The sequence below is a fragment of the Hyperoodon ampullatus genome (genome assembly GCF_949752795.1).
Source record: "Hyperoodon ampullatus genome assembly, chromosome: 8".
NCBI lineage: Eukaryota > Metazoa > Chordata > Mammalia > Artiodactyla > Ziphiidae > Hyperoodon > Hyperoodon ampullatus.
The window spans coordinates 40,224,284-40,250,501 of record NC_136921.1 but is presented as its reverse complement, the minus strand read 5'-3'; the positions used below and the strand labels follow the sequence as shown (position 1 = coordinate 40,250,501).

General features: G+C 34.6%; 1 protein-coding gene across 1 annotated transcript; it reads right to left on the bottom strand.

The window, feature by feature from the left end:
- Window positions 1-150: 150 nt before the first annotated feature.
- STK17B (serine/threonine kinase 17b) lies at window positions 151-26,218 on the bottom strand (the record flags this gene model as incomplete). The annotated part of the gene is made up of 7 exons (XM_079710775.1): window positions 151-702; window positions 2,285-2,464; window positions 3,649-3,697; window positions 5,146-5,272; window positions 6,407-6,551; window positions 20,224-20,436; window positions 26,097-26,218. The coding sequence occupies 7 exons, from the start codon at window positions 26,216-26,218 to the stop codon at window positions 420-422; spliced, it is 1,119 nt and encodes a 372-aa protein (XP_079566901.1). The 3' UTR covers window positions 151-419.

Below are 26,218 nucleotides of genomic sequence, written 5' to 3'. Positions count from 1 at the left end.
ATAGAACTTACCTAGGAGAATCTATTAAATTCAAATGTCTTCATTTTGTTCTGTTTACATCAACCATAATATAACCCAAGTTACTTTTCCTGATATGTAAAACATTTTAATAAATCCATTTGAACTTGAATTCTTTCATTAACATGTAAACTCACATGTACAATTTTATTTTTTGTCACATATTTAAATACTTTCTTTGAGAGCTGATATCTCAGTACAGGAAATGAAATTATGCTAGTAACTAGTAATTTAGCATTAAAACACTTCCCTAAATTCTTCTATGCTAAAGTGCATTTACAATATAAACATGCCATATATGAAGCTATAAACATGCCATATATGAAGCTATAAACCACAATCTCACACTGAAGTGGATTTCAAATTCGACATTCAGTTCAAATGAATCAAAGAGAAAAGTGCTAACAGAGCAAATCTGAAACAAGTTCATGGGGATTGGGCAATGAGTCATCAAAGCGGAACCTTTTGGACACTGTGCTGCTATCCTCCGGGATATTCTCTTTGTCTTCTCGGTCACTGCAGGTTCCATTACAAGAGGGTTTAGAAGTCTTATCTTCAGAGGACCTTATTGTATGATCCTGACTTTGAGAGGAACTGGAAGTTTCTTCAGGGTGAAACAAGTTTCCAAAGTCCCACTGCTGGAGCCAAGAATGAGAAAGGCAGATTTCGGCTGTTGGTCTTTTCCTTTGAATGAAAGCACCAAGGGAAAATTGAGAACCAAAAATCAGGTTGGAAATGTCTGCAGTTCAATATATTATAGACTTATTTTTTATTTATTATGAAAATAACACATGTTCATAGTACAGAAGGGAATAATAATAGGAAAAGTGGAGCACCTAGAGTTTAATTCTGACGTGCTGAAAATTCAATTTATCACGGAGCTTACGGATGAGACTCTCTAGTCAAAAAACTGGGAACATATTTTAGGCTCACAAATAAAAATTAGTAAAATTATGAAGACTCCTTGGTTTACAAACCCTCTGAAGGAAAATATATGTGATTTATAATCTCTATTATTATTTTGTGTTCTTAAAAAGCAGTTAACTGTTAAATCCTGAAAACCAAGGCTATTCTTCAATGACGTTTATCCAACATTTTTAGTTTTTAAATTTTGTTTTTGCTTGTGAAAGCAATATGGTCAAATATCACAATATTTCAAAAGGAAGGAAAACACCTATTTATACTCAACCCCAACCTTAACACACCCACCATTACTATCAGAACGTAGGTTTCCTTAGTCTTTGATTTCATTGTTCATTTTTTTCTGATAATAAAAGTTAAGGTGCTCATTATAGAAATTTTAGAATCTAAATGAAAAAATATTTAGGAAAATAAAAACTGTTTATAACCAGAAACAAATAGTATTATTGCTATTTCTAATAAATAACCATTCATGTTCAAAATAGAGCCAGTGAGAGTTTGTTCAGACTTGCGTTGAGCCAATAAAATAATTAACAAACCTCTGAGAGTTTTTTTCTTAAACAGATAAGGAAACTGAGTCCTCCAGGAGATTAAGTAATTGTCGGAGATAAAAGACCTGATGACCAACACAACCAGGATCCCAGCGCAAGGCACTGTATCACAGCTTCTGCACTATGTACAGCCAGGCCGTTTGAAAGTAAACAGGAGATTGGGATTGACATATATACACTAATATGTATAAAATGGATAACTAATAAGAACCTGCTGTATAAAAAAATTAATACGACAAAATTCAAATAAATAAATAAATAGGGCTGATCCAGGTAAAGAAAAGGGAGGTCAGCTTTTTCGTTTCCTGCTTTGAAGTTGCCAATGAATGAGGTAAGAGTCTTAAGACATAGTTTTACGTCCCTTCTTTAGTAGGTGGTCAAAGAGCATCTGCTCCTTAAAAACTTGACAAACAGTAATTTGGACTTGTTATACAACTGTAGTTATTTAACTATAAATCATTCATAACAAAGTTTTATCTTAAGCAGCCATGTGTATTGTAAACATTATACTTCTAATTATTTAAGGGAATTTCAGGGATTAGTAGCAGGTTGAGAGAGAAATAACCCAAATCTTCTCTTCGGTTCAAGACTTCCTGTTACATATTTTGTATTGTCTATGTCTGAACTTATGGATTGTTATTTAATGATCTCTCATACCACCTCTCTCCCCATTTTACCTGAAACTTGAGAGCATACATCTAATAATTTTATACTGTTTTAGAGTATATCTTTCTTAATAGTCATATATAATTCATTTTATAATAGTATTTAAACAAATTAATGTTATTACTTACTCTGGATTTTTTACTAAAAGGCTCTGGATGAAGTCTGTGGCCAGCTGTGAAACTGATGAAAAAGTTTCTTCTGAATAATCTACATTAACTTGGGAAATATTGAGGTATGTTTCTTGATTATCTTCTCCCACAAATGGGGATGTATGAGTTAACAACATATATGTTATTATACCAACGTTCCTGAAAAAACAAATAAGGGAGAAGATGGGAACTTAAAATGTGTGCTAATCTTAAAACACCTATATAAAGTCAAATTGATTCTCAACATATCCCTGTCCTCAAAACTTGTACAGTTAACTACAGATTTTAAATTGCTTTTCAAAGTTCCTACAGTATACTACTAAAACTGAAATAATTATGTTATCTCAAAGTTTGCCTCACAGAAAAATAATATGAGGGAATGCACATGTGTGTTATATAATTATAAATATGATGTATTAAATATATATCATTATATCTACAGTCTGCCCTTCACACAGATACCTGTTATCAAGTACACAAAGCTGCCCTGAGCAGCATTTCCCAAATGGTTCCAATGACACAGTAATGGTCTGTGAGACATAAACAGGATACCATGCAAACAGAGTCTGCAGGTTTGGTAAAGCACAATATTGGGCAGGCAGATTTTTTTTTAATTGCAAAACATTTAGAACCGTAAATATGTTAATGACAACTCCTGTGTTCAGGAACCAGAAAAAGACAATACATATAGCACCTATTTCACCCAATTATTTAGCCACAGGACCCTTTTTTCTTGGCAAACCCATTACAGTCCCAAACATGGAACACAGGGAATAAGTCTAAACTCTTCTACTTGGCCTTACGGAGTCAGTCTTCCACTGTGGTCCCAACTAAAGTTCCAGTATCAATGCCAGTTCTACTCTATGACATTCTGTGTCAGCCACACAAACTCACAATATCTGAGAAATATACTCTCATAAAACTAAACTTTTGCATGGCTCTGACCTCATTTTTCTGCTGAGCAAATACCTTCCCTAGTTCTCCTAGACCTAGACCAGATGTCTCCCATCTGGTGCTTGTCTGCTAATTGCCCCATGCCTATTAAATAGCATTTTATCTTTTTTATAGAACACGTAACACAGTACTGTGGCTATTTTGTTCTTTTACCAGGAGGAGTCTTCCTCCAGGAAAGGGATTTTCCTATTTATTCCTGCACCTTTGGCTCACAGCCAGAGTGTTACTAAAAAGAATGAACAGGTAAATGTTTTCCTGTGGCATAATGATGATACTTGAATAAAATCTTTTAAAGAAAGCTTTATTATTTACTTCTGGAACCAAAGAACCCTAGAATATATACTAACCAGCTTTTAATAAAGGCATTCAAGTGATTAACAAAATCTTACCACATGTCTGTTGCTGTGGTAATAGGATCATAGTTCAGGATTTCTGGAGCTGAAAGAGAAAATAAAATTCAATACTGACAAATTTAAAAATGTGAAAATTACTTTATATTAAACTGGATTTAATTTTAAAGAACTACCAATATGATCAGTAGAAATTTAGCATAGTATTAATTATCCTGTGATTAGACATTTAAACATATCTAATGCTGAGAAAATTATAGAACCAGATGGTTCAAAAGCACCAATTATATTCTTGAAGTAACCAGTAGCTATGTAGTATTTTTTTTAACCATTGAGATTAATCTCAGGAAAAACAATTATGAAGAAGTAAAATGTTAGAAGCTAGAATCTTTTTACAGTTTTAGTTTTATCACTCTGTTAGGAATTAGTTTGAGTTATTTTATTAGACTGATTTAAGTTTTTCTTCTCAGGGTAAATAGAATCATATGCATTTACAATGACACTATGAGCAAATTAAGCTTCATGGAAGTGCTTTAGATTTTCAAGTAGATTAAATATCCCCTTAAACTATAGAAAATCTAGTTTCCTAAGCAATTAATTTTCCACTGTCTCCTCCCCGGCCAAAAACATTTTTTAAAAGGTGCAACATAAATTCTCTTTACTTTCTAAACATTACCATAAATTTCAAATTAGTAGAGTCCAAACTAGGATCTATGATTGAATAACTTTTTTGTTTCACAGTATGGTTTCATAATTTTTCCAAAGACAGATTGTTTCTTAAAGCTTAAAAATTTTGTTAAAGCCTTTGAGTCACATATGTTGTCAGCCTCCATTGCACCACCTACCACCTTTTCACATACTTTTGTGAGCTGTTTTATCTACAATTACAATTATTATTCTAGGACACGGTAGCCTCTATTAGCATTCAAAAGTTAGTAATTTGCTTTGCTTTTCATTTTGGGAAAGTCAGCTGCCTAGCTGAGTAGCACTTGTTCTGTTTACTTGTATCTTTTCAATGCCTGCATGGGACTATCAATATGAGCAACAACAAAAAAATGTAAAAAACTTGTTACTATAAATTAAAATACTTTATGTACTGCTTCATGTGAGTTAAAAAATCTTTCATCTGCATGATCTTATTTGTTGATTTAGTACGATATTCCTAGATTATCTAATTATAGATTCTTTTTGACACCCCTATCAAACAGGCTTCAAACGCAGTAACATTTGCTTCTGTTTTCCTCTTTTTCCATTTTTTCCTGCTCCCTAACTTCCCTTTTACCTATTTTTCTCTATGTACAAAGCTTTTACACACAAACATTAAACGTTTAACTTATATGTCCAATGTCCTGTAAATTGTTGTGAATGTTTCAATTCGCTACAGTTCATTTAAATGTGTCATAAGCAAATTTCAATGCACTAAAATATTTGAACCAACTATATCCTGGAATTATATGCCCTAAAATATAGTTCTATACAGATATCATTTAGTTAATGCATTTCAAAATGGTATAGAAAGTAAAAGGAAATTCTTACCCAAGTATTCTGGTGTTCCCATGATTTCCCGAAGCTCACATGCATTCCCTATTTTTCGAGACATTCCAAAATCTACAATTTTTATGTCCCCAAGAGGATATATGCTGCTCAGTAATATATTCTGTGGCTAACAAAGCACAGCAAAACAATGATAAGTAATACAAAACAATAAAAGAATACTAATCTCAGATCAGAGGTAGATTAAGTGGAACTTATAGTTTAGCTATTAAACATTTTATTGAGTCATCCATTGAACATTTACTGAACTACTACTTAGGAGAAGCTATATATTCAATGATAAATAAAGTAAAAAATATACTTCAAGAGGCTTCTTGGTTTGAATAAAAAAGATGGGTACATAGATAGATTAATTGATTATGAGATATAGAATACTCAGTAGTAAAGACTACTGAATTCTGTCCATTAGAAAGTCCAAGAAAGCTTTGCAGTAGAGATGATGCTTAAGCTGAACCTTAAAGGATAAATAGAAGTATGCCAGTTAGAAAAGTGTTCTGGGGAATAGCATGACAGAAGGCATGAAGGAATAAAAATGCATATATTTCCAGGAACATAATGGTTCAATATACTGTGATGGTTCTGGGTCTGACCATTCCCAGGTTTCTACCTGAGATAGAAAGAGGTGTGGTGGGGTAAATGAAAGGGAGATTGTCCAGGAAAAGAAGAGTCCAATGTTCAAACAGTAAGAGACACTTTGATCCAGATTTTAAGGTCGTTGTATGGCTGCAGAGGAAAGATAAGGAGAAAGGATAGTAACATGAGAGGCTGAAGTGGTATCTCAGGGATTGGGAAGGGGCCTGAATGGTCTGGGGGCGGGGGGGAAAGGAGAAGCCAAAAGACTGAAAGCCTCAAGGGAAAGATGAATGAGTATAATGGGAGCAAAGGAATGAGTACTAGTAGGTTACCTTCAAGATGGAGATCAAAATTAAGTATTTTAGAGATAGACAGTTTTATAAGATAGAAAGGTCCAGGATGTGGCAGTAAGAGTGGGATGGAGTGACATGATGGTAGGATTAGAACACATAGTAATGATGGTTTTTAAGAGCCCAGTGATTAATCTGAGCTGCTCACACATGCAGTCTTCTCTCTGCCAATACAGAATTAGTCCATGTAGCATATGTGCAGTCTAGACAAGCATGATCTGACTGTTGTTTCCTCTCAATACCAGCTTGCAATTAATTGTGCAAAGCAAGAGCACAGAAGGAACAGAGATGTAGTGTTACTTAAAATCACATTACATTACCTTTAAATCAAGGTGTACAATGTTATTCTGATGTAGATAATAAACTCCTTCAAGTATTTGTTTAATGAGTCTGATAATGTCATTTTCAGAGACCATTTCAGCCAGCTCAGGTAAACACAGATTGAAAATTTCTCCACCTGCAGCACTGAATAAAATTCAAATAACAGAAACTTGAAAAATCATTGACCTAAAAATGACAACTTTTAAATACTGTATACCTTTAAGTAAAAGACACGGCCATCGAAACTTTATTCTCTCTATATACACACATTTAATGGGAGGGTGGTATCTTTAAGGAATAAAATAACTGACAAGAATATTTCAAATTCTGGGTGCTGGTACTTATTTATGAGTTCAGCTCTGTTCTATTTTACTCATTTATTCATTATATATAAATATAGTTATCAGCTATGTATAGATACAGATATTTTGATCCTCATGACAATCAAGTGAGGTAGGTGGTTATCATTCCCATTTTACAGATAAAGAAATAAGTACAAAGAGGTTAAGCTACTTGTACAAGGTCACAGAGTAAATGGGGGTTGGGGGGACAGAATCTGAATAATATGGATGAGAATCTGCATTGTTTACCAATATCCTGTATTGCAGCTTCACAAAGAATACTTGGGGCCAGAACCCATATCTTAATTGTTTTTTTTAAGAACTGAAAATCTAAGAATGTTGACAAAAAAAGCATTATAAAATGCTTTTGTTTGGAATAAAATGATTTAAATTTAAATCCTAAACCTGCCATTTATCAGCAATATAATTTAGGGTCAATCACTTATTTGAGCTTCCACATCTGTAAAATAGAGATATTACTGAACTCAACAGATTTTTTTTTTGAGGACTAAATCTAAATAAATGAGATAAAATTTGTCAGCCAGAACATCATGCAAAAAAATCTAGATGGTTATTAATCAAATTTATAAGGTATGTTTGGGAATATCTCAAGTAAAGCCTATTCTATGTAATAAAATAGAAACTCATTTATTTCACAAAACACTATTTTCCCCCCTGTGGTTCACTGCTGTATCCACAGCATTAAGAACAGTGTCTGACATGTAGAAGGTACTCATTCTCTTAGAATGAGTTCTTTGCTAGGCCCTTTATAAGATACATCTGGTAAGAAGTCAGACCAAATAATTGTAAAGTATAAGAAAACTGTATAAAATAATGACTTATATCCACTATTAAGATATGGAACATACCAAAAAAATATGGAAAATACCAGAAAGATCTGAATTCTTCAGTATCTGGCAGTATATGGCAGCATAAATTCATTCTTGAACACTTTATATGTATATGCCAACATTTACATTACACTCACTAAAGTTAATTCAGTAGACAGAACCCTCCATTAATTCTAAAATTCAAAATAGAATCTAAGAAAACATATGTAAAGCACTTCCCAGTGCCTAGACCTAAGAGGACAGCAGGTTGCTTATAGAAGTGCCTACTGAAATCAAGTATTTTAAGGAATAAAATAAATGACAAGAATATTTCAAATTCTGGCTTCCACTCTTGACTCTGCTGCTAATGAGTTACCTGAACTGGGACAAAATGTGTTTCTGTTTCTTCTATTGTAACATACTGATACATAACAAAAAATGATAGCTCCTACTTCAATGGCTTGCTGTAAGAATTATATTAGATAAACCATGTAAAGTACTGAGTACAACAAATGTTATAAGCATGAAAGCAGATCATCTGTAAGTATTTAATACAGTGTCTGACACATAGTAAATATTCAATAAATATTAGCTATTATAATGAGCCAACAAATATTAATTCCAAATCTAGCCAACATCCAGCCTTTCTGAATTTGGGGGTTTCTTGTTAAACTCTGATTATGAAGGCAATTTTAAAAGTCTTTGCTAAATTAAAATTCATTTTTAGAAATACTTATACATATAAAAATGCACATAATATATTCTTAAGTGAAAAAAGGGTTATAATAGAGTATACTAAGTAGATCACAATTTTGCTTCTACAGGTATACATACATAGACAGAAAAAGAATAATTTTAAAATACAGGAATATGCCATAAAAGTAACCATAGTTTACAAATGATTTCTATTTTCTATACCTTCTAAATTTAACACAATAAATAGGTGTTACTTTTACACCAGGAAAAGTATCCTAAGGGTTTCTTGTTTGTTTATTTCAGTAACAAGATCAAACAAACACGATGATTATCAGCCAATCACACTGTCCCTACCTTTTAGTTTGGGCAAGCTGACCAATGTCTTTTGTAGGAATGCCATTTTTCCCACAAAAGAGGGAAAGCTCTTCACCATAGCTCTCCATAGGAGAAGCTATGGTAAATAGAAAATGAGGAGGAGTTAGGAGGAGGGGAAGAACAGATAACATAAGAAGCAGACCACAGAAGTTAGTGGAAACTGGAAACTGGAAGCATAAATGGAAGCAGAGAGGAGTAGCAGACTAACAGACCCTTTGTTAAAACAAGGCACCCAGAGCGGTGACTACAGAGAAGAAAAGATATCTCTGTAATCAGAGAAGCCACCTATATCATTATAATTGCCCTGGAAGGTAAATTCAGGTATTTCTACTCTTTCTCTCTCTGTTGAAGAGTTTGCCGCCTGAAGGAACTCAACCAACAAATTTAGAAATTTGGCGTATTCACATTCTTTTGCTTATGTATTTGTATATGTGTTGTGTACACTGTCATGTAAATCTATGTGCTATATACTACTTAAATCTACATTTGCCTTTTACAGCTTTCTAACGCACAGTTTAGATATTAGTAGGGAAGTAGAGAATTATCCTTTAGAAGAACTCCCATAACACAATAAAGTTAACATGTAAAAGATTAAAATCAGAATATTTTCCTATCCAAAATAATAAATTTCCCTGGGCACTAGAGAGCCAAGATTTTCAGTAAAACAAAGCAGTATCTCCCTCATCCATAAACTACAAATCTATTCATATAGCTTTGGAAATCATAGTAAAGATTTTTAAATTAAGTATTTATTTTTAGTGATCAAAATGAAATAGTTCTAAATTTTTTATATTGAGTATCTTTCAACATTATATTCCAATGCTAATGAGGGGAAACAAAACCCATGGAATTTCAGAATGGAAAGAAACCAGCCAGAGTATTTCCTGTCTCTAAATTAGAATATGTGAAGTAAATACCAATCTCCCTTTTTGGAGGATTATTTTAAAAATCAAATGAAAATATAGATAAAGTGCTTAGCATGGTGCCTGCCATATAGTAAATGCCCAACATATATTATTGTTGAAATGTTTTGCTATGGTCCTCATCATTTTCTACTGGGTCTATAATATTTACTTAAAGATATTTAATAGGCAACATAAGCTGGTAATTTCTTCATGGAAAGAAATTATTATTTCTCTTCCATATAATTTCATAGAGTTGACTTGATAAACTTATATTTATCCTAACCAATTTCCCCTATCGAACTTTGCTATATCTAGGACAAAGTTCTTGTCCCATATTTTCTAAAGATTATACATATTCTTTATAATCAATTTTAGTTAGCTCAAAACTCAGCATTAAAAACTTAATGTGCCCAATTAGATAACACCTTCTTTCCAGAAGTTTAAAAAAAAAACTTTGTGTATGTTTTATTTAATTATCCAAAAATGCTTTTAAAACACTTGTTATAGAAAAGTTGTTGCCTCACGGAGAGTGGAGATGGTTTGACTCAACTATCCTCAAAAATTTCCCCCAATTTATAAAGAGATCTAATACTAACTCCAGAATAGTATTTATAAGACTTTTCAAATAGTTAAAGAAAGGGCTAAAAAATAATTTAGACTTTATAACTGGTAATGAAATACTTTCCTGTGGACTAAGTATTAAGATAAAAATAAAAGATTTAGTAATTGTTAAAAACTGTTACATTGACTGCAAGAAGTTAAGTTTAATTCACAAAAGTAAACAAGTTAATTTGGTTCAAACAATTGGTTTAGGTTAAGTGAAGGCAAAACAAAACACAAAAGCAAAAATAAAACAGAGCTATCAGAACCCATAGCTTAAGAGTTCCAAAAGAAGGTTTAAGTTAGAGTCATATAATTAACAAATAGTACCTTTTTAAAGTAATTCTGTACCATCCATATAAAGAGAAATTTGACAACATCTAATACAAGCACATATGCATTTACTCCCGGACCTTGCAATCACATTTACAGGAATTTACGCTAAAACTATACCTCCACAAATGATGGCCATCCAAAGAAGACTGAACAAATGGTACACCATACAGTAGAGAACTATACAGGCATTTAAAAAATAGCAATAATAATAATAATAATATTAAGAAAGATGCTTATGAACTATGAATATGAAATGATTTCCAGGATATAATGTTATTTGAAAAAAAAAACAAGGCACAAAAAGGCATATATAATATGCTATTTTTTCTGTAAGAAAGAAAGGGAAATATACATATATACAAATTTGCCTATATTTGCAAGAAGAAGCACATAAAGAATGAGCCAGAAACTAATAAATATTGTTACCTATAAGGTTGAGTGGGAAGAGAGTGGAAAGGATAGAAATGACAATAAGACTTTGTAGTATACTTTTATAATAATTCAAACGAATAGCATCAATGGTTACCAAAATCACTAGATAAAAAGTTGTTAAAGAACAGAATATTCATAGTCTTAAAATATTACCACATAGGTTACTTATTAACTATAAAGGGGAACATGTTCCTTACAATGTGGAGGGCTGGCAGACTCCACCTTAGCCATGTTCTAATTAGAAAAACCAATAATGGAACAATTCGAATGTAATTGCCACCTCATGTTTTACAATAAGAAATACACATGATCGAAAAAGTGGATCACTTCCGGGTAAGATGGCGGAAGAGTAAGACGCGGAGATCACCTTCCTCCTCACGGATACACCAGAAATACAGCTACACGTGGAACAACTCCTACAGAACACCTACTGAACGCTGGCAGAAGACCCCAGACCTCCCAAAAGGCAAGAAACTCCCCACATACCTGGGTAGGGCAAAGCGGAGAGATTCCCGCACAGAGGATCGGTGCCGAGCGGCACTCACCAGCCCGAGAGGCTTGTCTGCTCGCCCGCCGGGGCGGGCGGCGCTGGAAGCTGAGGCTCGGGCTTCGGTCAGAGCGCAGGGAGAGGACTGGGGCTGGCGGCGAGAACTCAGCCTGAAGGGGGCTAATGTGCCACAGCTAGCCGGGAGGGAGTCCGGGAAAACTCTGGAGCTGCCGAAGAGGCAAGAGACTTGTTCTTCCCTCTTGGTTTCCTGCTGCGCGAGGAGAGGGGATTAAGAGCGCTGCTTAAAGGGGCTCCACAGACGGGCGCGAGTCGCGACTGAAAGCGCGGAGCCCAGTGACGGGCGTGGGACGCTGGGGCTGCTGCTGCCGCCGCCAAGAAGCCCGTGTGCGAGCGCAGGTCACTGTCCACACCGCCCTTCCGGGAGCCTGAGCAGCCCGCCACTGCCGGGGTCCCGGGATCCAGGGGCGGCTTCCCTGGGAGAACGCACGGCGCGCCTCGGGCCGGTGCAACGTCACGCCGACCTCTGCCGCTGCAGGCTCGCCCCGCACTCCGTGCCCCTCCCTCCCGCCCGGCCTGAGTGAGCCAGAGTTCCCGAAGAGGCTGCTCCTTTAACCCTTTCCTGTCTGAGTGAAGAACAGACGCCCTCCGGCGACCTACACGCAGAGGCGGGGCCAAATCCAAAGCTGAGACCCGGGAGCTGTGAGAACAAAGAAGAGAAAGGGAAACCTCTCCCAGCAGCCTCAGAAGCAGCGGATTAAAGCTCCACAATCAACTTGATGTACCCTGCATCTGTGGAATACATGAATAGACAACAAATCATCCCAAATTGAGGAGCCAGGAGTCAGTACTGTGCCTCTGAGGTGGGAGAGCCAACTTCAGGACACTGGTCCACAAGAGACCTCCCAGCTCCACATAATATCAAACGGCGAAAATCTTCCAGAGATCTCCATCTCAACACCAGCACCCAGCTTCACTCAACGACCAGCAAGCTACAGTGCTGGACACCCTATGCCAAACAACTAGCAAGACAGGAACACAACGCCACCCATTAGCAGAGAGGTGGCCTAAAATCATAAAAAGTCTGCAGACACCCCAAAACACACCACCAGACGTGGACCTGCCCACCAGAAAGACAAGATCCAGCCTCATCCACCAGAACACAGGCACTAGTCCCCTCGACCAGGAAACCTACACAACCCACTAAACCAACCTTAGCCACTGGGGACAGACACCAAAAACAACAGGAACTACGAACCTGCAGCCGGCAAAAAGGAGACCCCAAACACAGTAACATAAGCAAAATGAGAAGACAGAAAAACACACAGCAGGAGAAGGAGCAAGATAAAAACCCACCAGACCTAACAAATGAAGAGGTAATAGGCAGTCTATCTGAAAAAGAATTCAGAATAATGATAGTAAAGATGATCCAAAATCTTGGAAATAGAATAGACAAAATGCAAGAAACAGTTAACAAGGACCTAGTAGAACTAAAGATGAATCAAGCATCGATTAAAAACACAATAAATGAAATGAAAAATACTCTAGATGGGATCAATAGCAGAATAACTGAGGCAGAAGAACGGATAAGTGAGGTGGAAGATAAAATAGTGGAAATAACTAATGCAGAGCAAAATAAAGAGAAAAGAATGAAAAGAACAGAGGACAATATCAGAGACCTCTGGGACAACATTAAACGCACCAACATTCGAATTATAGGGGTTCCAGAAGAAGAAGAGAAAAAGAAAGGGACTGAGAAAATATTTGAAGAGATTATAGTTGAAAACTTCCCTAATATGGGAAAGGAAATAGTTAATCAAGTCCAGGAGGCACAGAGAGTCCCATACAGAATAAATCCAAGAAGAAATACGCCAAGACACATATTAATCAAACTGTCAAAAATTAAACACAAAGAAATCATATTAAAAGCAGCAAGGCAAAAACAACAAATAACACACAAGGGAATCCCCATCAGGATAACAGCTGATCTCTCAGCAGAAACTCTACAAGCCAGAAGGGAGTGGCAGGACATAATTAAAGTGATGAAGGAGAGAAACCTGCAACCAAGATTACTCTACCCAGCAAGGATCTCATTCAGATTTGATGGAGAAATTAAAACGTTTACAGACAAGCAAAAGCTGAGAGAGTTCAGCACCACCAAACCAGCTTTACAACAAATGCTAAAGGAACTTCTCTAGGCAAGAAACACAACAGAAGGAAAAGACCTACAATAACGAACCCAAAACAATTAAGAAAATGGGAATAGGAACATACATATCGATAATTACCTTAAATGTAAATGGACTAAACGCTCCCACCAAAAGACACAGATTGGCTGAATGGATACAAAAACAAGACCCATATATATGCTGTCTACAAGAGACCCACTTCAGACCTAGAGACACATACAGACTGAAAGTAAGGGGATGGAAAAAGATATTCCATGCAAATGGAAACCAAAAGAAAGCTGGAGTAGCAATTCTCATATCAGACAAAATAGACTTTAAAATAAAGACTACTAGAAGAGACAAAGAAGGACACTACATAATGATCAAGGGATCGATCCAAGAAGAAGATATAACAATTGTAAATATTTATGCACCCAACATAGGAGCACCTCAATACATAAGGCAAACACTAACAGCCATAAAAGGAGAAATCGACAGTAACACAATCATAGTAGGGGACTTTAACACCCCACTTTCACCAATGGACAGATCATCCAAAATGAAAATAAATAAGGAAACACAAGCTTTAAATGATACATTAAACAAGATGGACTTAATTGATATTTATAGGACATTCCATCCAAAAACAACAGAATACACATTTTTCTCAAGTGCTCATGGAACATTCTCCAGGATAGATCATATCTTGGGTCACAAATCAAGCCTTGGTAAATTTAAGAAAATTGAAATTGTATCAAGTATCTTTTCCGACCACAATGCTATGAGACTAGATATCAATTACAGGAAAAGAGCTATAAAAAATACAAACACATGGAGGCTAAACAATACATTACTTAATAACGAAGTGATCACTGAAGAAATCAAAGAGGAAATAAAAAAATACCTAGAAACAAATGACAATGGAGACACGACGACCCAAAACCTATGGGATGCAGCAAAAGCAGTTCTAAGAGGGAAGTTTATAGCAATACAATCCCACCTTAAGAAACAGGAAATATCTCGACTAAACAACCTAACCTTGCACCTAAAGCAATTAGAGAAAGAAGAACAAAAACATCCCAAAGTTAGCAGAAGGAAAGAAATCATAAAAATCAGATCAGAAATAAATGAAAAAGAAATGAAGGAAACAATAGCAAAGATCAATAAAACTAAAAGCTGGTTCTTTGAGAAGATAAACAAAATTGATAAACCATTAGCCAGACTCATCAAGAAAAAAAGGGAGAAGACTCAAATCAATAGAATTAGAAATGAAAAAGGAGAAGTAACAACTGACACTGCAGAAATACAAAAGATCGTGAGAGATTACTATAAGCAACTCTATGCCAATAAAATGGACAACCTGGAAGAAATGGACAAATTCTTAGAAATGCACAACCTGCCAAGACTGAATCAGGAAGAAATAGAACATATGAACAGACCAATCACAAGCACTGAAATTGAAACTGTGATAAAAAATCTTCCAACAAACAAAAGCCCAGGACCAGATGGCTTCACAGGCGAATTCTATCAAGCATTTAGAGAAGAGCTAACGCCTATCCTTCTCAAACTCTTCCAAAATATAGCAGAGGGAGGAACACTCCCAAACTCATTCTACGAGGCCACCATCACCTTGATACCAAAACCAGACAAGGATGTCACAAAGAAAGAAAACTACAGGCCAATATCACTGATGAACATAGATGCAAAAATCCTCAACAAAATACTAGCAAACAGAATCCAACAGCACATTAAAAGGATCATACACCATGATCAAGTGGGGTTTATCCCAGGAATGCAAGGATTCTTCAATATACGCAAATCAATCAACGTGATACACCATATTAACAAATTGAAGGAGAAAAACCATATGATCATCTCAATAGATGCAGAGAAAGCTTTCGACAAAATTCAACACCCATTCATGATAAAAACCCTGCAGAAAGTAGGCATAGAGGGAACTTTCCTCAACATAATAAAGGCCATATATGACAAACCCACAGCCAGCATCGTCCTCAATGGTGAAAAACTGAAACCATTTCCACTAAGATCAGGAACAAGACAAGGTTGCCCACTCTCACCACTCTTATTCAACATAGTTTTGGAAGTTTTAGCCACAGCAATCAGAGAAGAAAAGCAAATAAAAGGAATCCAAATTGGAAAAGAAGAAGTAAAGCTGTCACTGTTTGCAGATGACATGATACTATACATAGAGAATCCTAAAGATGCTACCAGAAAACTACTAGAGCTAATCAATGAATTTGGTAAAGTTGCAGGATACAAAATTAATGCACAGAAATCTCTGGCATTCCTATATACTAATGATGAAAAATCTGAAAGTGAAATCAAGGAAACACTCCCATTTACCATTGCAACAAAAAGAATAAAATATCTAGGAATAAACCTACCTAAGGAGACAAAAGACCTGTATGCAGAAAATTATAAGACACTGATGAAAGAAATTAAAGATGATACAAATAGATGGAGAGATGTACCATGTTCTTGGATTGGAAGAATCAACATTGTGAAAATGACTCTACTACCCAAAGCAATCTACAGATTCAATGCAATCCCTATCAAAATACCACTGGCATTTTTCACAGAACTAGAACAAAAAATTTCACAATTTGTATGGAAACACAAAAGACCCCGAATAGCCAAAGCAATCTTGAGAACGAAAAATGGAGCTGGAGGAATCAGGCTCCCTGACTTCAGACTATACTACAAAGCTGCAGTAATCAAGACAGTATGGTACTGGCACAGAAACAGAAAGATAGATCAATGGAACAGGATAGAAAGCCCAGAGATAAACCCACGGACATATGGTCACCTTATCTTTGATAAAGGAGGCAGGAATGTACAGTGGAGAAAGGACAGTCTCTTCAATAAGTGGTGTTGGGAAAACTGGACAGGGACATGTAAAAGTATGAGATTCGATCACTCCCTAACACCATACACAAAAATAAGCTCAAAATGGAATAAAGACCTAAATGTAAGGCCAGACACTATCAAACTCTTAGAGGACAACATAGGCAGAACACTCTATGACATAAATCACAGCAAGATCCTTTTTGACCCACCTCCTAGAGAAATGGAAATAAAGACAAAAATAAACACATGGGACCTAATGAAACTTCAAAGCTTTTGCACAGCAAAGGAAACCATAAACAAGACCAAAAGACAACCCTCAGAATGGGAGAAAATATTTGCAAATGAAGCAACTGACAAAGGATTAATCTCCAAAATTTATAAGCAGCTCATGCAGCTCAATAACAAAAAAACAAACAACCCAATCCAAAAATGGGCAGAAGACCTAAATAGACATTTCTCCACAGAAGATATACAGACTGCCAACAAACACATGAAAGGATGCTCAACATCTTTACTAATTAGAGAAATGCAAATCAAAACTACAATGAGATATCATCTCACACCAGTCAGAATGGCCATCATCAAAAAATCTAGAAACAATAAATGCTGGAGAGGGTGTGGAAAAAAGGGAACACTCTTGCACTGCTGGTGGGAATGTGAATTGGTACAGCCACTATGGAGAACGGTATGGAGGTTCCTTAAAAAACTACAAATAGAACTACCATATGACCCTGCAATCCCACTACTGGGCATATACCCTGAGAAAACCATAATTCAAAAAGAGACATGTACCAAAATGTTCATAGCAGCCCTATTTACAATAGCCCGGAGATGGAAACAACCTAAGTGTCCATCATTGGATGAATGGGTAAAGAAGATGTGGCACATACATACAATGGAATATTACTCAGCCATAAAAAGAAATGAAATTGAACTATTTGTAATGAGGTGGATGGACCTAGAGTCTGTCATACAGAGTGAAGTAAGTCAGAAAGAGAAAGACAAATACTGTATGCTGACACATATATATGGAATTTAAGAAAAAAAAAGGTCATGAAGAACATAGGGGTAAGACAGGAATAAAGACACAGACCTACTAGAGAATGGACTTGAGGATATGGGGAGGGGGAAGGGTAAGCTGTGACAAAGTGAAAGAGCGGCATGGACATATATACACTACCAAACGTAAGGTAGATAGCTAGTGGGAAGCAGCCGCATAGCACAGGGAGATCAGCTCGGTGCTTTGTGACCGCCTGGAGGGGTGGGATAGGGAGGGTGGGAGGGAGACGCAAAAGGGAGGGGATATGGGAACATATGTATACATATAACTGATTAAATTTGTGATAAAGCAAAAAAAAAAAAAAAAAAAAAAAAAAAAAAAGAAATACACATGATCATCCACAATGTCCCCTTGCCAAAAATATTTAACCTAAATCTAGTTATGAGAAAACAAACACATGAATCCAGGATGTAGAATACTTCATGTGAAAACAGATACAGATTTCCCCCAAAAAAGACAATGTCAGGAAAAATAAACTGACTAAAGAAGTTTAGCAATCAAATATAATGTATAAATCTTGATTGGCTCTTGTACTGGAATTTAAAAAAAATAGGTCCATAAGACATTTCAGGGATAAGCCAAAAAATTTAAATATGAACTATTATATTTGGTGATAGTACCGGATTAATATTAACTTTCTTAGTTTTGATACTGGTATTTGTTATGTAGAAGAATGCCATTATTCTTCAGAATAAATACTCTGGCAAGTGAAGAAGAAATACCATGATACCTACAACTTTCAAATAGTTTGGCAAATATGGCAAAATGCCAACATTCGGTGAATCAAGCTAAAGATTATAAGAGTGTTAATTGTACTAGTCTTTCAACATCTCTGTAGATTTAAAATTTTCTCAAATAAAAAAGTCAGGGAAGAAAAATGAGTATGCAGGATAGTTTGAAGAGAATATCAAACTGGCAACAGTAATTAGAGTAAAGGACTCCACTATTTTATTTTTACCACATAAAAAATTATGCCACCTTATTTTACATAGCTAAACCTGCCCAACACATTTTTACCTTTGGTTGAGATTGTGTGATGTGACAATGCCACCTCAAAAGTGATAGGCATAGTAATACATTTTAATAGGTCCTAATTGCTCTGGTAAGAAATTAAATATATTTATCCACTCACATTTACTGATTGCTTGCTACATTTCAGCCACGAGATACAGTTCAGCCCTTACAGAACTCAGTTTACTGGGTAGGGTATCTGAATTAATTTTCAGAGTATGAACAAGGTCCATCCATAAAATGTGTTAAAACTTTTTGATGTATTTTGTTGTTGCTATTAGGATGAGCACCCTCAAGAGAGGATTTTATGAAAGTGGTCAATGCTCCTATTGTATACTCACTCTCCAAACCTAGTATTCCATTAATTACTGTTTTTGAAAAATATTAGCTACTGTTCACATACTTCAAACATGCAGATGTCATGCAAGTAGATAACTTTTTAAAGGTCAGCTTAAGAATTTGACAAAAATAAACCAAAAATGTATGAAAATGAAATCCTATTGGTAGAATCCCGGTCTTCTCTGCAATTCTAATTTATTTTGAAGGTACTATAATATACTGTAAGTGGTATGCTGCTGTTCTGGGAGATATACATAGTATTCATTCTTAAGCAAACTACTTGTAGGGTCAGCATTTTGCAAAATAAGCATTTTCATTTACAAGTTCACTCTAGGCAATCATCTTTCCTGGTACAAAAATATTTAGATTTTAAATAAATATATAAGTGAACCTATTCATCCCTTAAAATAACTGAACCCTAAAATTTGACTAATATACTTTTAAATTCAAAAAGGCAATAATGCAAGTTAGCTACTAAAAAGAATTACTATATTTATATATTTTTTTTTGCTAAAACACATCTCTTTAGTTTTTTTTATAAAAACTATTTTGTAATAAACTATCAGAACCTAAAGTACACTAAACATAAACTTAGCTGGTCTCTTCTAATTGTTGCAGATATTCAGATACACATTTTACATAATTATAATAAATGTGTCAGACTGTCACATTTTAGAGTAACACATCAATAACAACACTGTTTTAGAGTAACATGTCAACATATTGGTTAACAAGCCAGTTAGTTTAACCATATTCTATCCCGACTTGACAAATTATTGAAATCTAGGTGTTTTCAACTTTTCACTGACTTGTGGGATGAGATATATATTTTTTCTTATTGCTATAATTCCTAACATAGTGTTTTGCACATCACACATACTAAATACATGTGTTTTTTTTAACAAACTATGTGGTTTACCTTTCATTCATGCAAGTTTACCTTTTTATTCTCCTTGGGTCACTTCCTTGGATGTGCTTTTCAAATAACTGAATATAAAAATTATTTCAATCCTATTTGCCCACCAGATTGTTTTGCAGAAAACCTCATCAATTTTCTGTGCCATTAGCAATGAAAGTATACTCATTTCACCACATTCTGCAAATACGGTATTGTCATTTGTTTATTGAATGCTGTTTAATTAGTTTTTGGGTATGTGTGTGACGCTGCACATTAAATTTTGTGAAAACATATAAATATACACTATGTTCCTCTAATATTTTATCAACAGGAATCTTTACAAGTTCTTGTCTTACTTTTATCATTCTTGTTCTTGACATTTCAAGCAACCTTATCCAACAATTAAAATAGGTACTATAAATTTACTTCAATTTTTAAAAATGTATACTTACTGTTCCAATATCAAAATGATTTCACTTGTATTTTCATAGACTTCATGAAGATTAATTACATGGGGACAGGACTTTGCCAATTCAAGTACTGCAATCTCATGTAGAATCTCTGCTCGACAATCCTGTCCTCTTCTTCTCTTTTTCAGAAATTTTGCAGCATATTCTTGACCAGTAGATTTTGATATACATTGTCTAACCACAGCAAATTTTCCTCTGGGGGCAAAAGTGAGGACAATCCATTTTAACTTTTCCATAGAGAATAATATTAGTATAACACAGATACTGTTATACCTCCAACTCTGTCAATCTTTTCAAATATTCATGTCATCAGGAATTTATCTTTGTTCTCTTAACCTAATCAACTACTGCATGTATTTTTATAAAATTTATAGTACTATCACATGAAAATATAAATGGCAAATGTAATAACAAGATAAGACAATTATAGTTATTCTTTACTATCATATCATTAATATGATACATTACCATTATAGGGGGAGATCTAATTTGCCTACCAACTCCATGCCATACTCTTGATATAAATTATTGTGTTTAAGTATCACAACAATCCTACATAGTAAATATTATTCTGTTTGGCAGACTCCAGAGAAGATATGTATCTTGGTCTATTTTCAAAGACCAAGAGTTTCACATTAACCCTCTATGAAAAATTTTAGCTTTCCTTCAAATGAAAAAAATTAAATGCAAAAATGGGTATTTGACTTATTTACTTTTATTAGTGTAATCATTTTGCCTTTCAACATCACTTTTAACAAGCTTTGAAGCTTTCTATCACAATTTGTCAATTGTTCTACCAGAGTATCTCTTAGTATTGCTCAGTACCATGAAGCTTGTAACAGATACCAAAGGTATATACGTCTTACGGAGAGTATCCAAAGACATTTCATGATCAAGTAAGAAAATTCATTGTTATCAGTAGCTACGTACAAACACACCATTAAGGTCATGTTTATCATTTTAGGAATAAACGCGTTTTAGCTCTCTCCAATAACAGTGCTCAACATTTCAGCCAAAACTTTAAAAGACTGGCAAATGATGTATTCTAAGCCTATAGTCGCCCAAATTTTAGTTTCTCAAAGACCTAAGCTACTTTGAGTCAGACTATTTTAAGAAACTAATAAAAGCTATTGACTGCCTACCCAGAAAAATGTACACATGCCCTTATATAGAAAGTTTTACATATAATTACAGACGGTTTTCAGATTTCAAAGACCATCCATAAACTTCCTAAGCCTGGTCCAGGGGATCCAAAATTAACACCTTCTATCCTAAGGCTCAAATGACTCACTGGATACTAACAAATCAGGTATAAATAAAAACCTATCTTTAATACACTTGGGATTTGGGGTGGGAGTCAGGGACAGAATAAATTGCTTGACTGTATTTTTACTTGCTATTCTCAAGCAGCAGGATGACAAAGATCCCTACTGTTTATATCCCAAATTTCCTCAAAATTGGTGCCAGTGAAAAGCACTGGAAACCAACCTGAGAAGGTATAGTTACTAATGCAAAAAACTATTTTTTTAAAAAAGTGACCAAGCTATAATTTGATTCTTTTACATTTATCAAAATAAATATCAACTCAGAAAATTTGCATGCACAAACTTGATTTTTTGATAGAACTTTTCATTTAAGATTTGAGAATGCTTAATTTATTATTATTTTATTTATTTATTTATTTTTTAAACATCTTTATTGGAGTATAATTGCTTTACAATGGTGTATTAGTTTCTGCTTTATGAGAATGCTTAATTTAAATTATATTTTCTTACTATATACAAAAGGAATACAAATCAATGCATTTTAATGAGCACACAAAAAAAGTTAATCAGTCCCTTTGTTTTATACTCAAACTGCCCATGTTTTATAGATTTTATGCTGAATAAACTGAGTCAAACTAAGAGTAAATGACTCATGAAAGGTCATATATGGAAATGGAGTACCACAACTTAAATTGTGGAATGTGAAATCCTAGCTTTCTGTTCTGACCATTACAAAACAATTCCTCCCTTTAAGATAGTTTTTTTTTTAAAGAGGTAAATTCACTTTTGCCAACTCTTAGATTTAGAAGTGAAAATCTGTCTAAAACAAAAAGGAAACTTTGAGTTTTATGAAGAAATTCACCTTGTAAAACTTAGGAAACAAACCGTTTAGCCAAGAAATCTGTCCATCTGAAAAAGTTTATAGTACCAATTGTGACAATTAAGTTCTGCTGTAATTTTACAATTATATCTATAAGCCAGAATTTTCTCAGGAACAAAGAGCAAAATTAAATAATAACACTTTTACCTAATTGTTTCAGGTATTCTTATGAGGCTTACAAGTATAGTACTCATTAATGCAAAGCAAAGATGACCAAATGATATTGCTAATAATTTGCCAATGTTCACCACGAAGTAAAAGCTCCATGAGGGCAGAAACCCTATCTGTCCTAATTACTACAGTAATTATAAAATCTACACTTCGCTAACTAACACATAATAGGAACTGAGTATCTGTTGAATGAATGCAAGAGTTATGAACCTACTATAGTACCATACATTGTGCTACTTTGCATACTGTACTTAAAGCATTTACATTTTTAAAGCTTATTTGAGACTTAAATAAAATTTTACATATTCATTTATGTACTGTTAAATAAGGTAAACATTTTTACCATAATTATCAGATGACTTAGGGAAAAAAAGCAAGTATTCATTTTCCATTCTAAAATGCTAATTGTCATTTAGAAGTATCAAAAATAATATTTAATACATAATGTTCCTATATCAAATTTAACAGAAACATTTAAGAAAATTTAAAACCCTTAACAATAGCACTTAATTCATACCCTAAAAAGGCAAGGCTGTCTAGATTTCCCAGCAGCTAAAATGCCTTGTTAGTTACCCTCCTACATTCTAGAACAGACAATAAAATGTGAAAGGACGGGGAGGGTAAGCCACAAAGGAAGCTGACGTTTATTTTTGCATCTGCCTCACCCTTCTAACCACAAGAAGTCCTATGAAACCTTGATTCAGTTGGGGGAGGGGTGGAAAAAACTTACCCAACATGTTAAAAAAACAGGAACAATGCAAAGTTTTTTGAGAACAATCAAAAATGAACTGTTATCTTTTACATATTTTCTTCTAATTTGCTGAAGAAAAATAAATTCTAAAACACTAACATCTTAAAATTAATTAAAAAAACGATTTATAAAGATAATTTTATAATCACCACATGCTAGAATTATATGTTTGTATGCTTCAAAATGTACGAGCCTCAGAGGAAACAAGATTATGATACTAATTTTCACTTTGCAAAAGTATGGGATAATATCAAAATTGGTAAAATACTGAAAGAATTTAAAGCAAGTTCATGGCAGATGAAAGGGCATGATTTCCAATTTATCAAGGTTTACTAATTAGACACATCAATATTTACCATGTAACTCATTAGCCTATATCAATTAAAAGAAAAAAGTTAGGTCTCTTTCATGAAGGTATTAGAAGATGAAATATTAGCCATCTGAATTGGTTTTCATCAGATTCTACCATGAATTTTCGCTCTAAAATGTTGTATACTGAGTCAAGTTTATGACTGTGATTTATGATGGCACCCCATTTACAAAACAACTTAGAATTATTAATATTGTTCTCAAAGTTTAAGTTATTAATATTGTTCTCAAAGTTTAAGTTCTCCAAAACCCTCAAAGAAAAAAAATTAGTCTTTCTAGCTCTGACACAGGCTATCTCAATAAAGTTTTGTTGTATTCTAGATGATAAGATATTGACAATACTGTGTCCATTCTAGACTTTCTCATTTTAAAACTGATGATGAAAAAAGTACAAAGTGGTCCAGAAGAGGATAACTGGATCAAGGAAGGCTGTCTGAAAATCAGGTCATAAGATGACCATTTAAGGAAACTGGCAACATTTTGCTATATTCAAATCTCTGAAGGGTTTTTACATGGACATTATATGCAGCTACAAAAGGAGAACTCTGTATAGTGGGTAGAGGTTAGCAGAATAGAAAACAGAATTCTGTGCCTAAGAGGTGCCCAGAAAATGTAACAGACCATTCTGAAGTAGTGAGTTCTGTATCACTGAAGCATTCAAATTGAGGCTGGCTAAAAAACTTGTCAGGAAATTTTTAGAAAAGACTGCTGCACTGCATTAAAAAATTACATTAGAAGGCCACTGACCACTTAAGTCCTTCCAATGTAAAGATTCTATGACTATTTAATGAATACTGAGATACAACTAAAAGAACACTTACTCTTTCCTGTATAATGCAAAGAGAAATAATATAGATTTAGAACCAAACTATTTCTTGAAAACATTCTGAAAGGGTTTTGAAACTATATTTTATAAAAAAATAAACCATTAGAAGACTCAAATATTTTGCACACAAAATTAAAAAAATACGACAGGAATACTGAAATATGCTTTCACATTTAGTTCTTAGTCTGATGAGGTAGATATTATCACCCTATTCTGCAAAAGAAAGACTGCATCCAATATCTGACAAGCGAAAAAACCAGGACTAGCCTTTATCCTTGACATAAAAGACCACCAAGAATAGAATTACTTGCCATGGTTCAGTCAATTTTTGTTTTCACATTGAGATTTTCAAAGATAAAAAATCATTCACACTATTTTACTGTGCATCTATCAATACAAACACGGACTTTTACCATTTTAATGTAAAAATCAAACTGAAGACAGAAAATGATCACCATCTTACCACCCTTTGTTAAGTGTTTTTAATTTAAAGCTCAAAATGCTGAATATATGACAAATTATTTGGTATATCTTTTGTAACTTTCATATATATTAAAATGGTAGCGCTAAATGGTCTCATAATCTCAGTTCACTCCTTAGTCTTTTTTTTTTTTTTTTTTTTTATTTATTTATTTATGGTTGTGTTGGCTCTTTGTTTCTGTGCGAGGGCTTTCTCTAGTTGTGGCAAGTGGGGGCCACTCCTCATTGCGGTGCGCGGGCCTCTCACTATCGCGGCCTCTCTTGTTGCGGAGCACAGGCTCCAGACGCTCAGGCTCAGTAATTGTGGCTCACGGGGCTAGTTGCTCCGCAGCATGTGGGATCTTCCCAGAACAGGGCTCGAACTTGCGTCCCCTGCGTTGGCTGGCAGGCAGACCCCCAACCACTGCGCCACCAGGGAAGCCCCACTCCTTAGTCTTAAGGAATTTATACCTTCGTTAAACCAAAACAGATTAGTATCAGTGTAAATACAGGTTTTACTTACAGTACATGCATTGTTTGTCATACAGAATTATACTATCTAATATGAGTTAATTCATTTTGTTTAGAAAAGAGGAGAATTTCCATATTTTTTTTTTAGCCCAGCACAATATCCTAAGAATTAAAAATTTTTTTAGTCAACAAAAACTTCTACGGCATTCTACTAAATACTTTACAAATATTAACTAGTTTAATCCACACAACAGCCATATAAAATAGATAACAATTATCTTCATCCCTGGTTCTCAGATGAGGAAACTACAGAACCAAGAGGTACAGTAATTTAATTGAGGTTAAATAGTAAATGGCAGAGCCCAAACTTGGATGTGGCAGTCCACTGTGCTAAGCTGCCTCTTCTCATGCACAGCCTCAAGTAAGAATCCTGACTTCCTACCATGGGCTCTGAAGCGAGGTGGGATGTATCATATATGCTCACTAACCCTCCATGGATTTGATTTCCAAGTCAGTTAAGAATAAACCCTGTATAACATCAGCAGAGATGAGGACTTTTCTTTCTAATCACTGCAAAATAATAATCAAGTGAGTTTTATGAAAGTATAGACACAGAAATCCTAAATGTAAATTTAAACACATACACATCAAAAGTTTCCTTACCTTCCTAGCTCTTTGGATGTAAGTGTATAAAAACTATTAAAGTTTTCCATTTTAATTGGAGTTTGAGGAGTTGTAGTTAGCAAGCCCGAAATACTTCGACACTCAAATCTTCTCCTCGACAT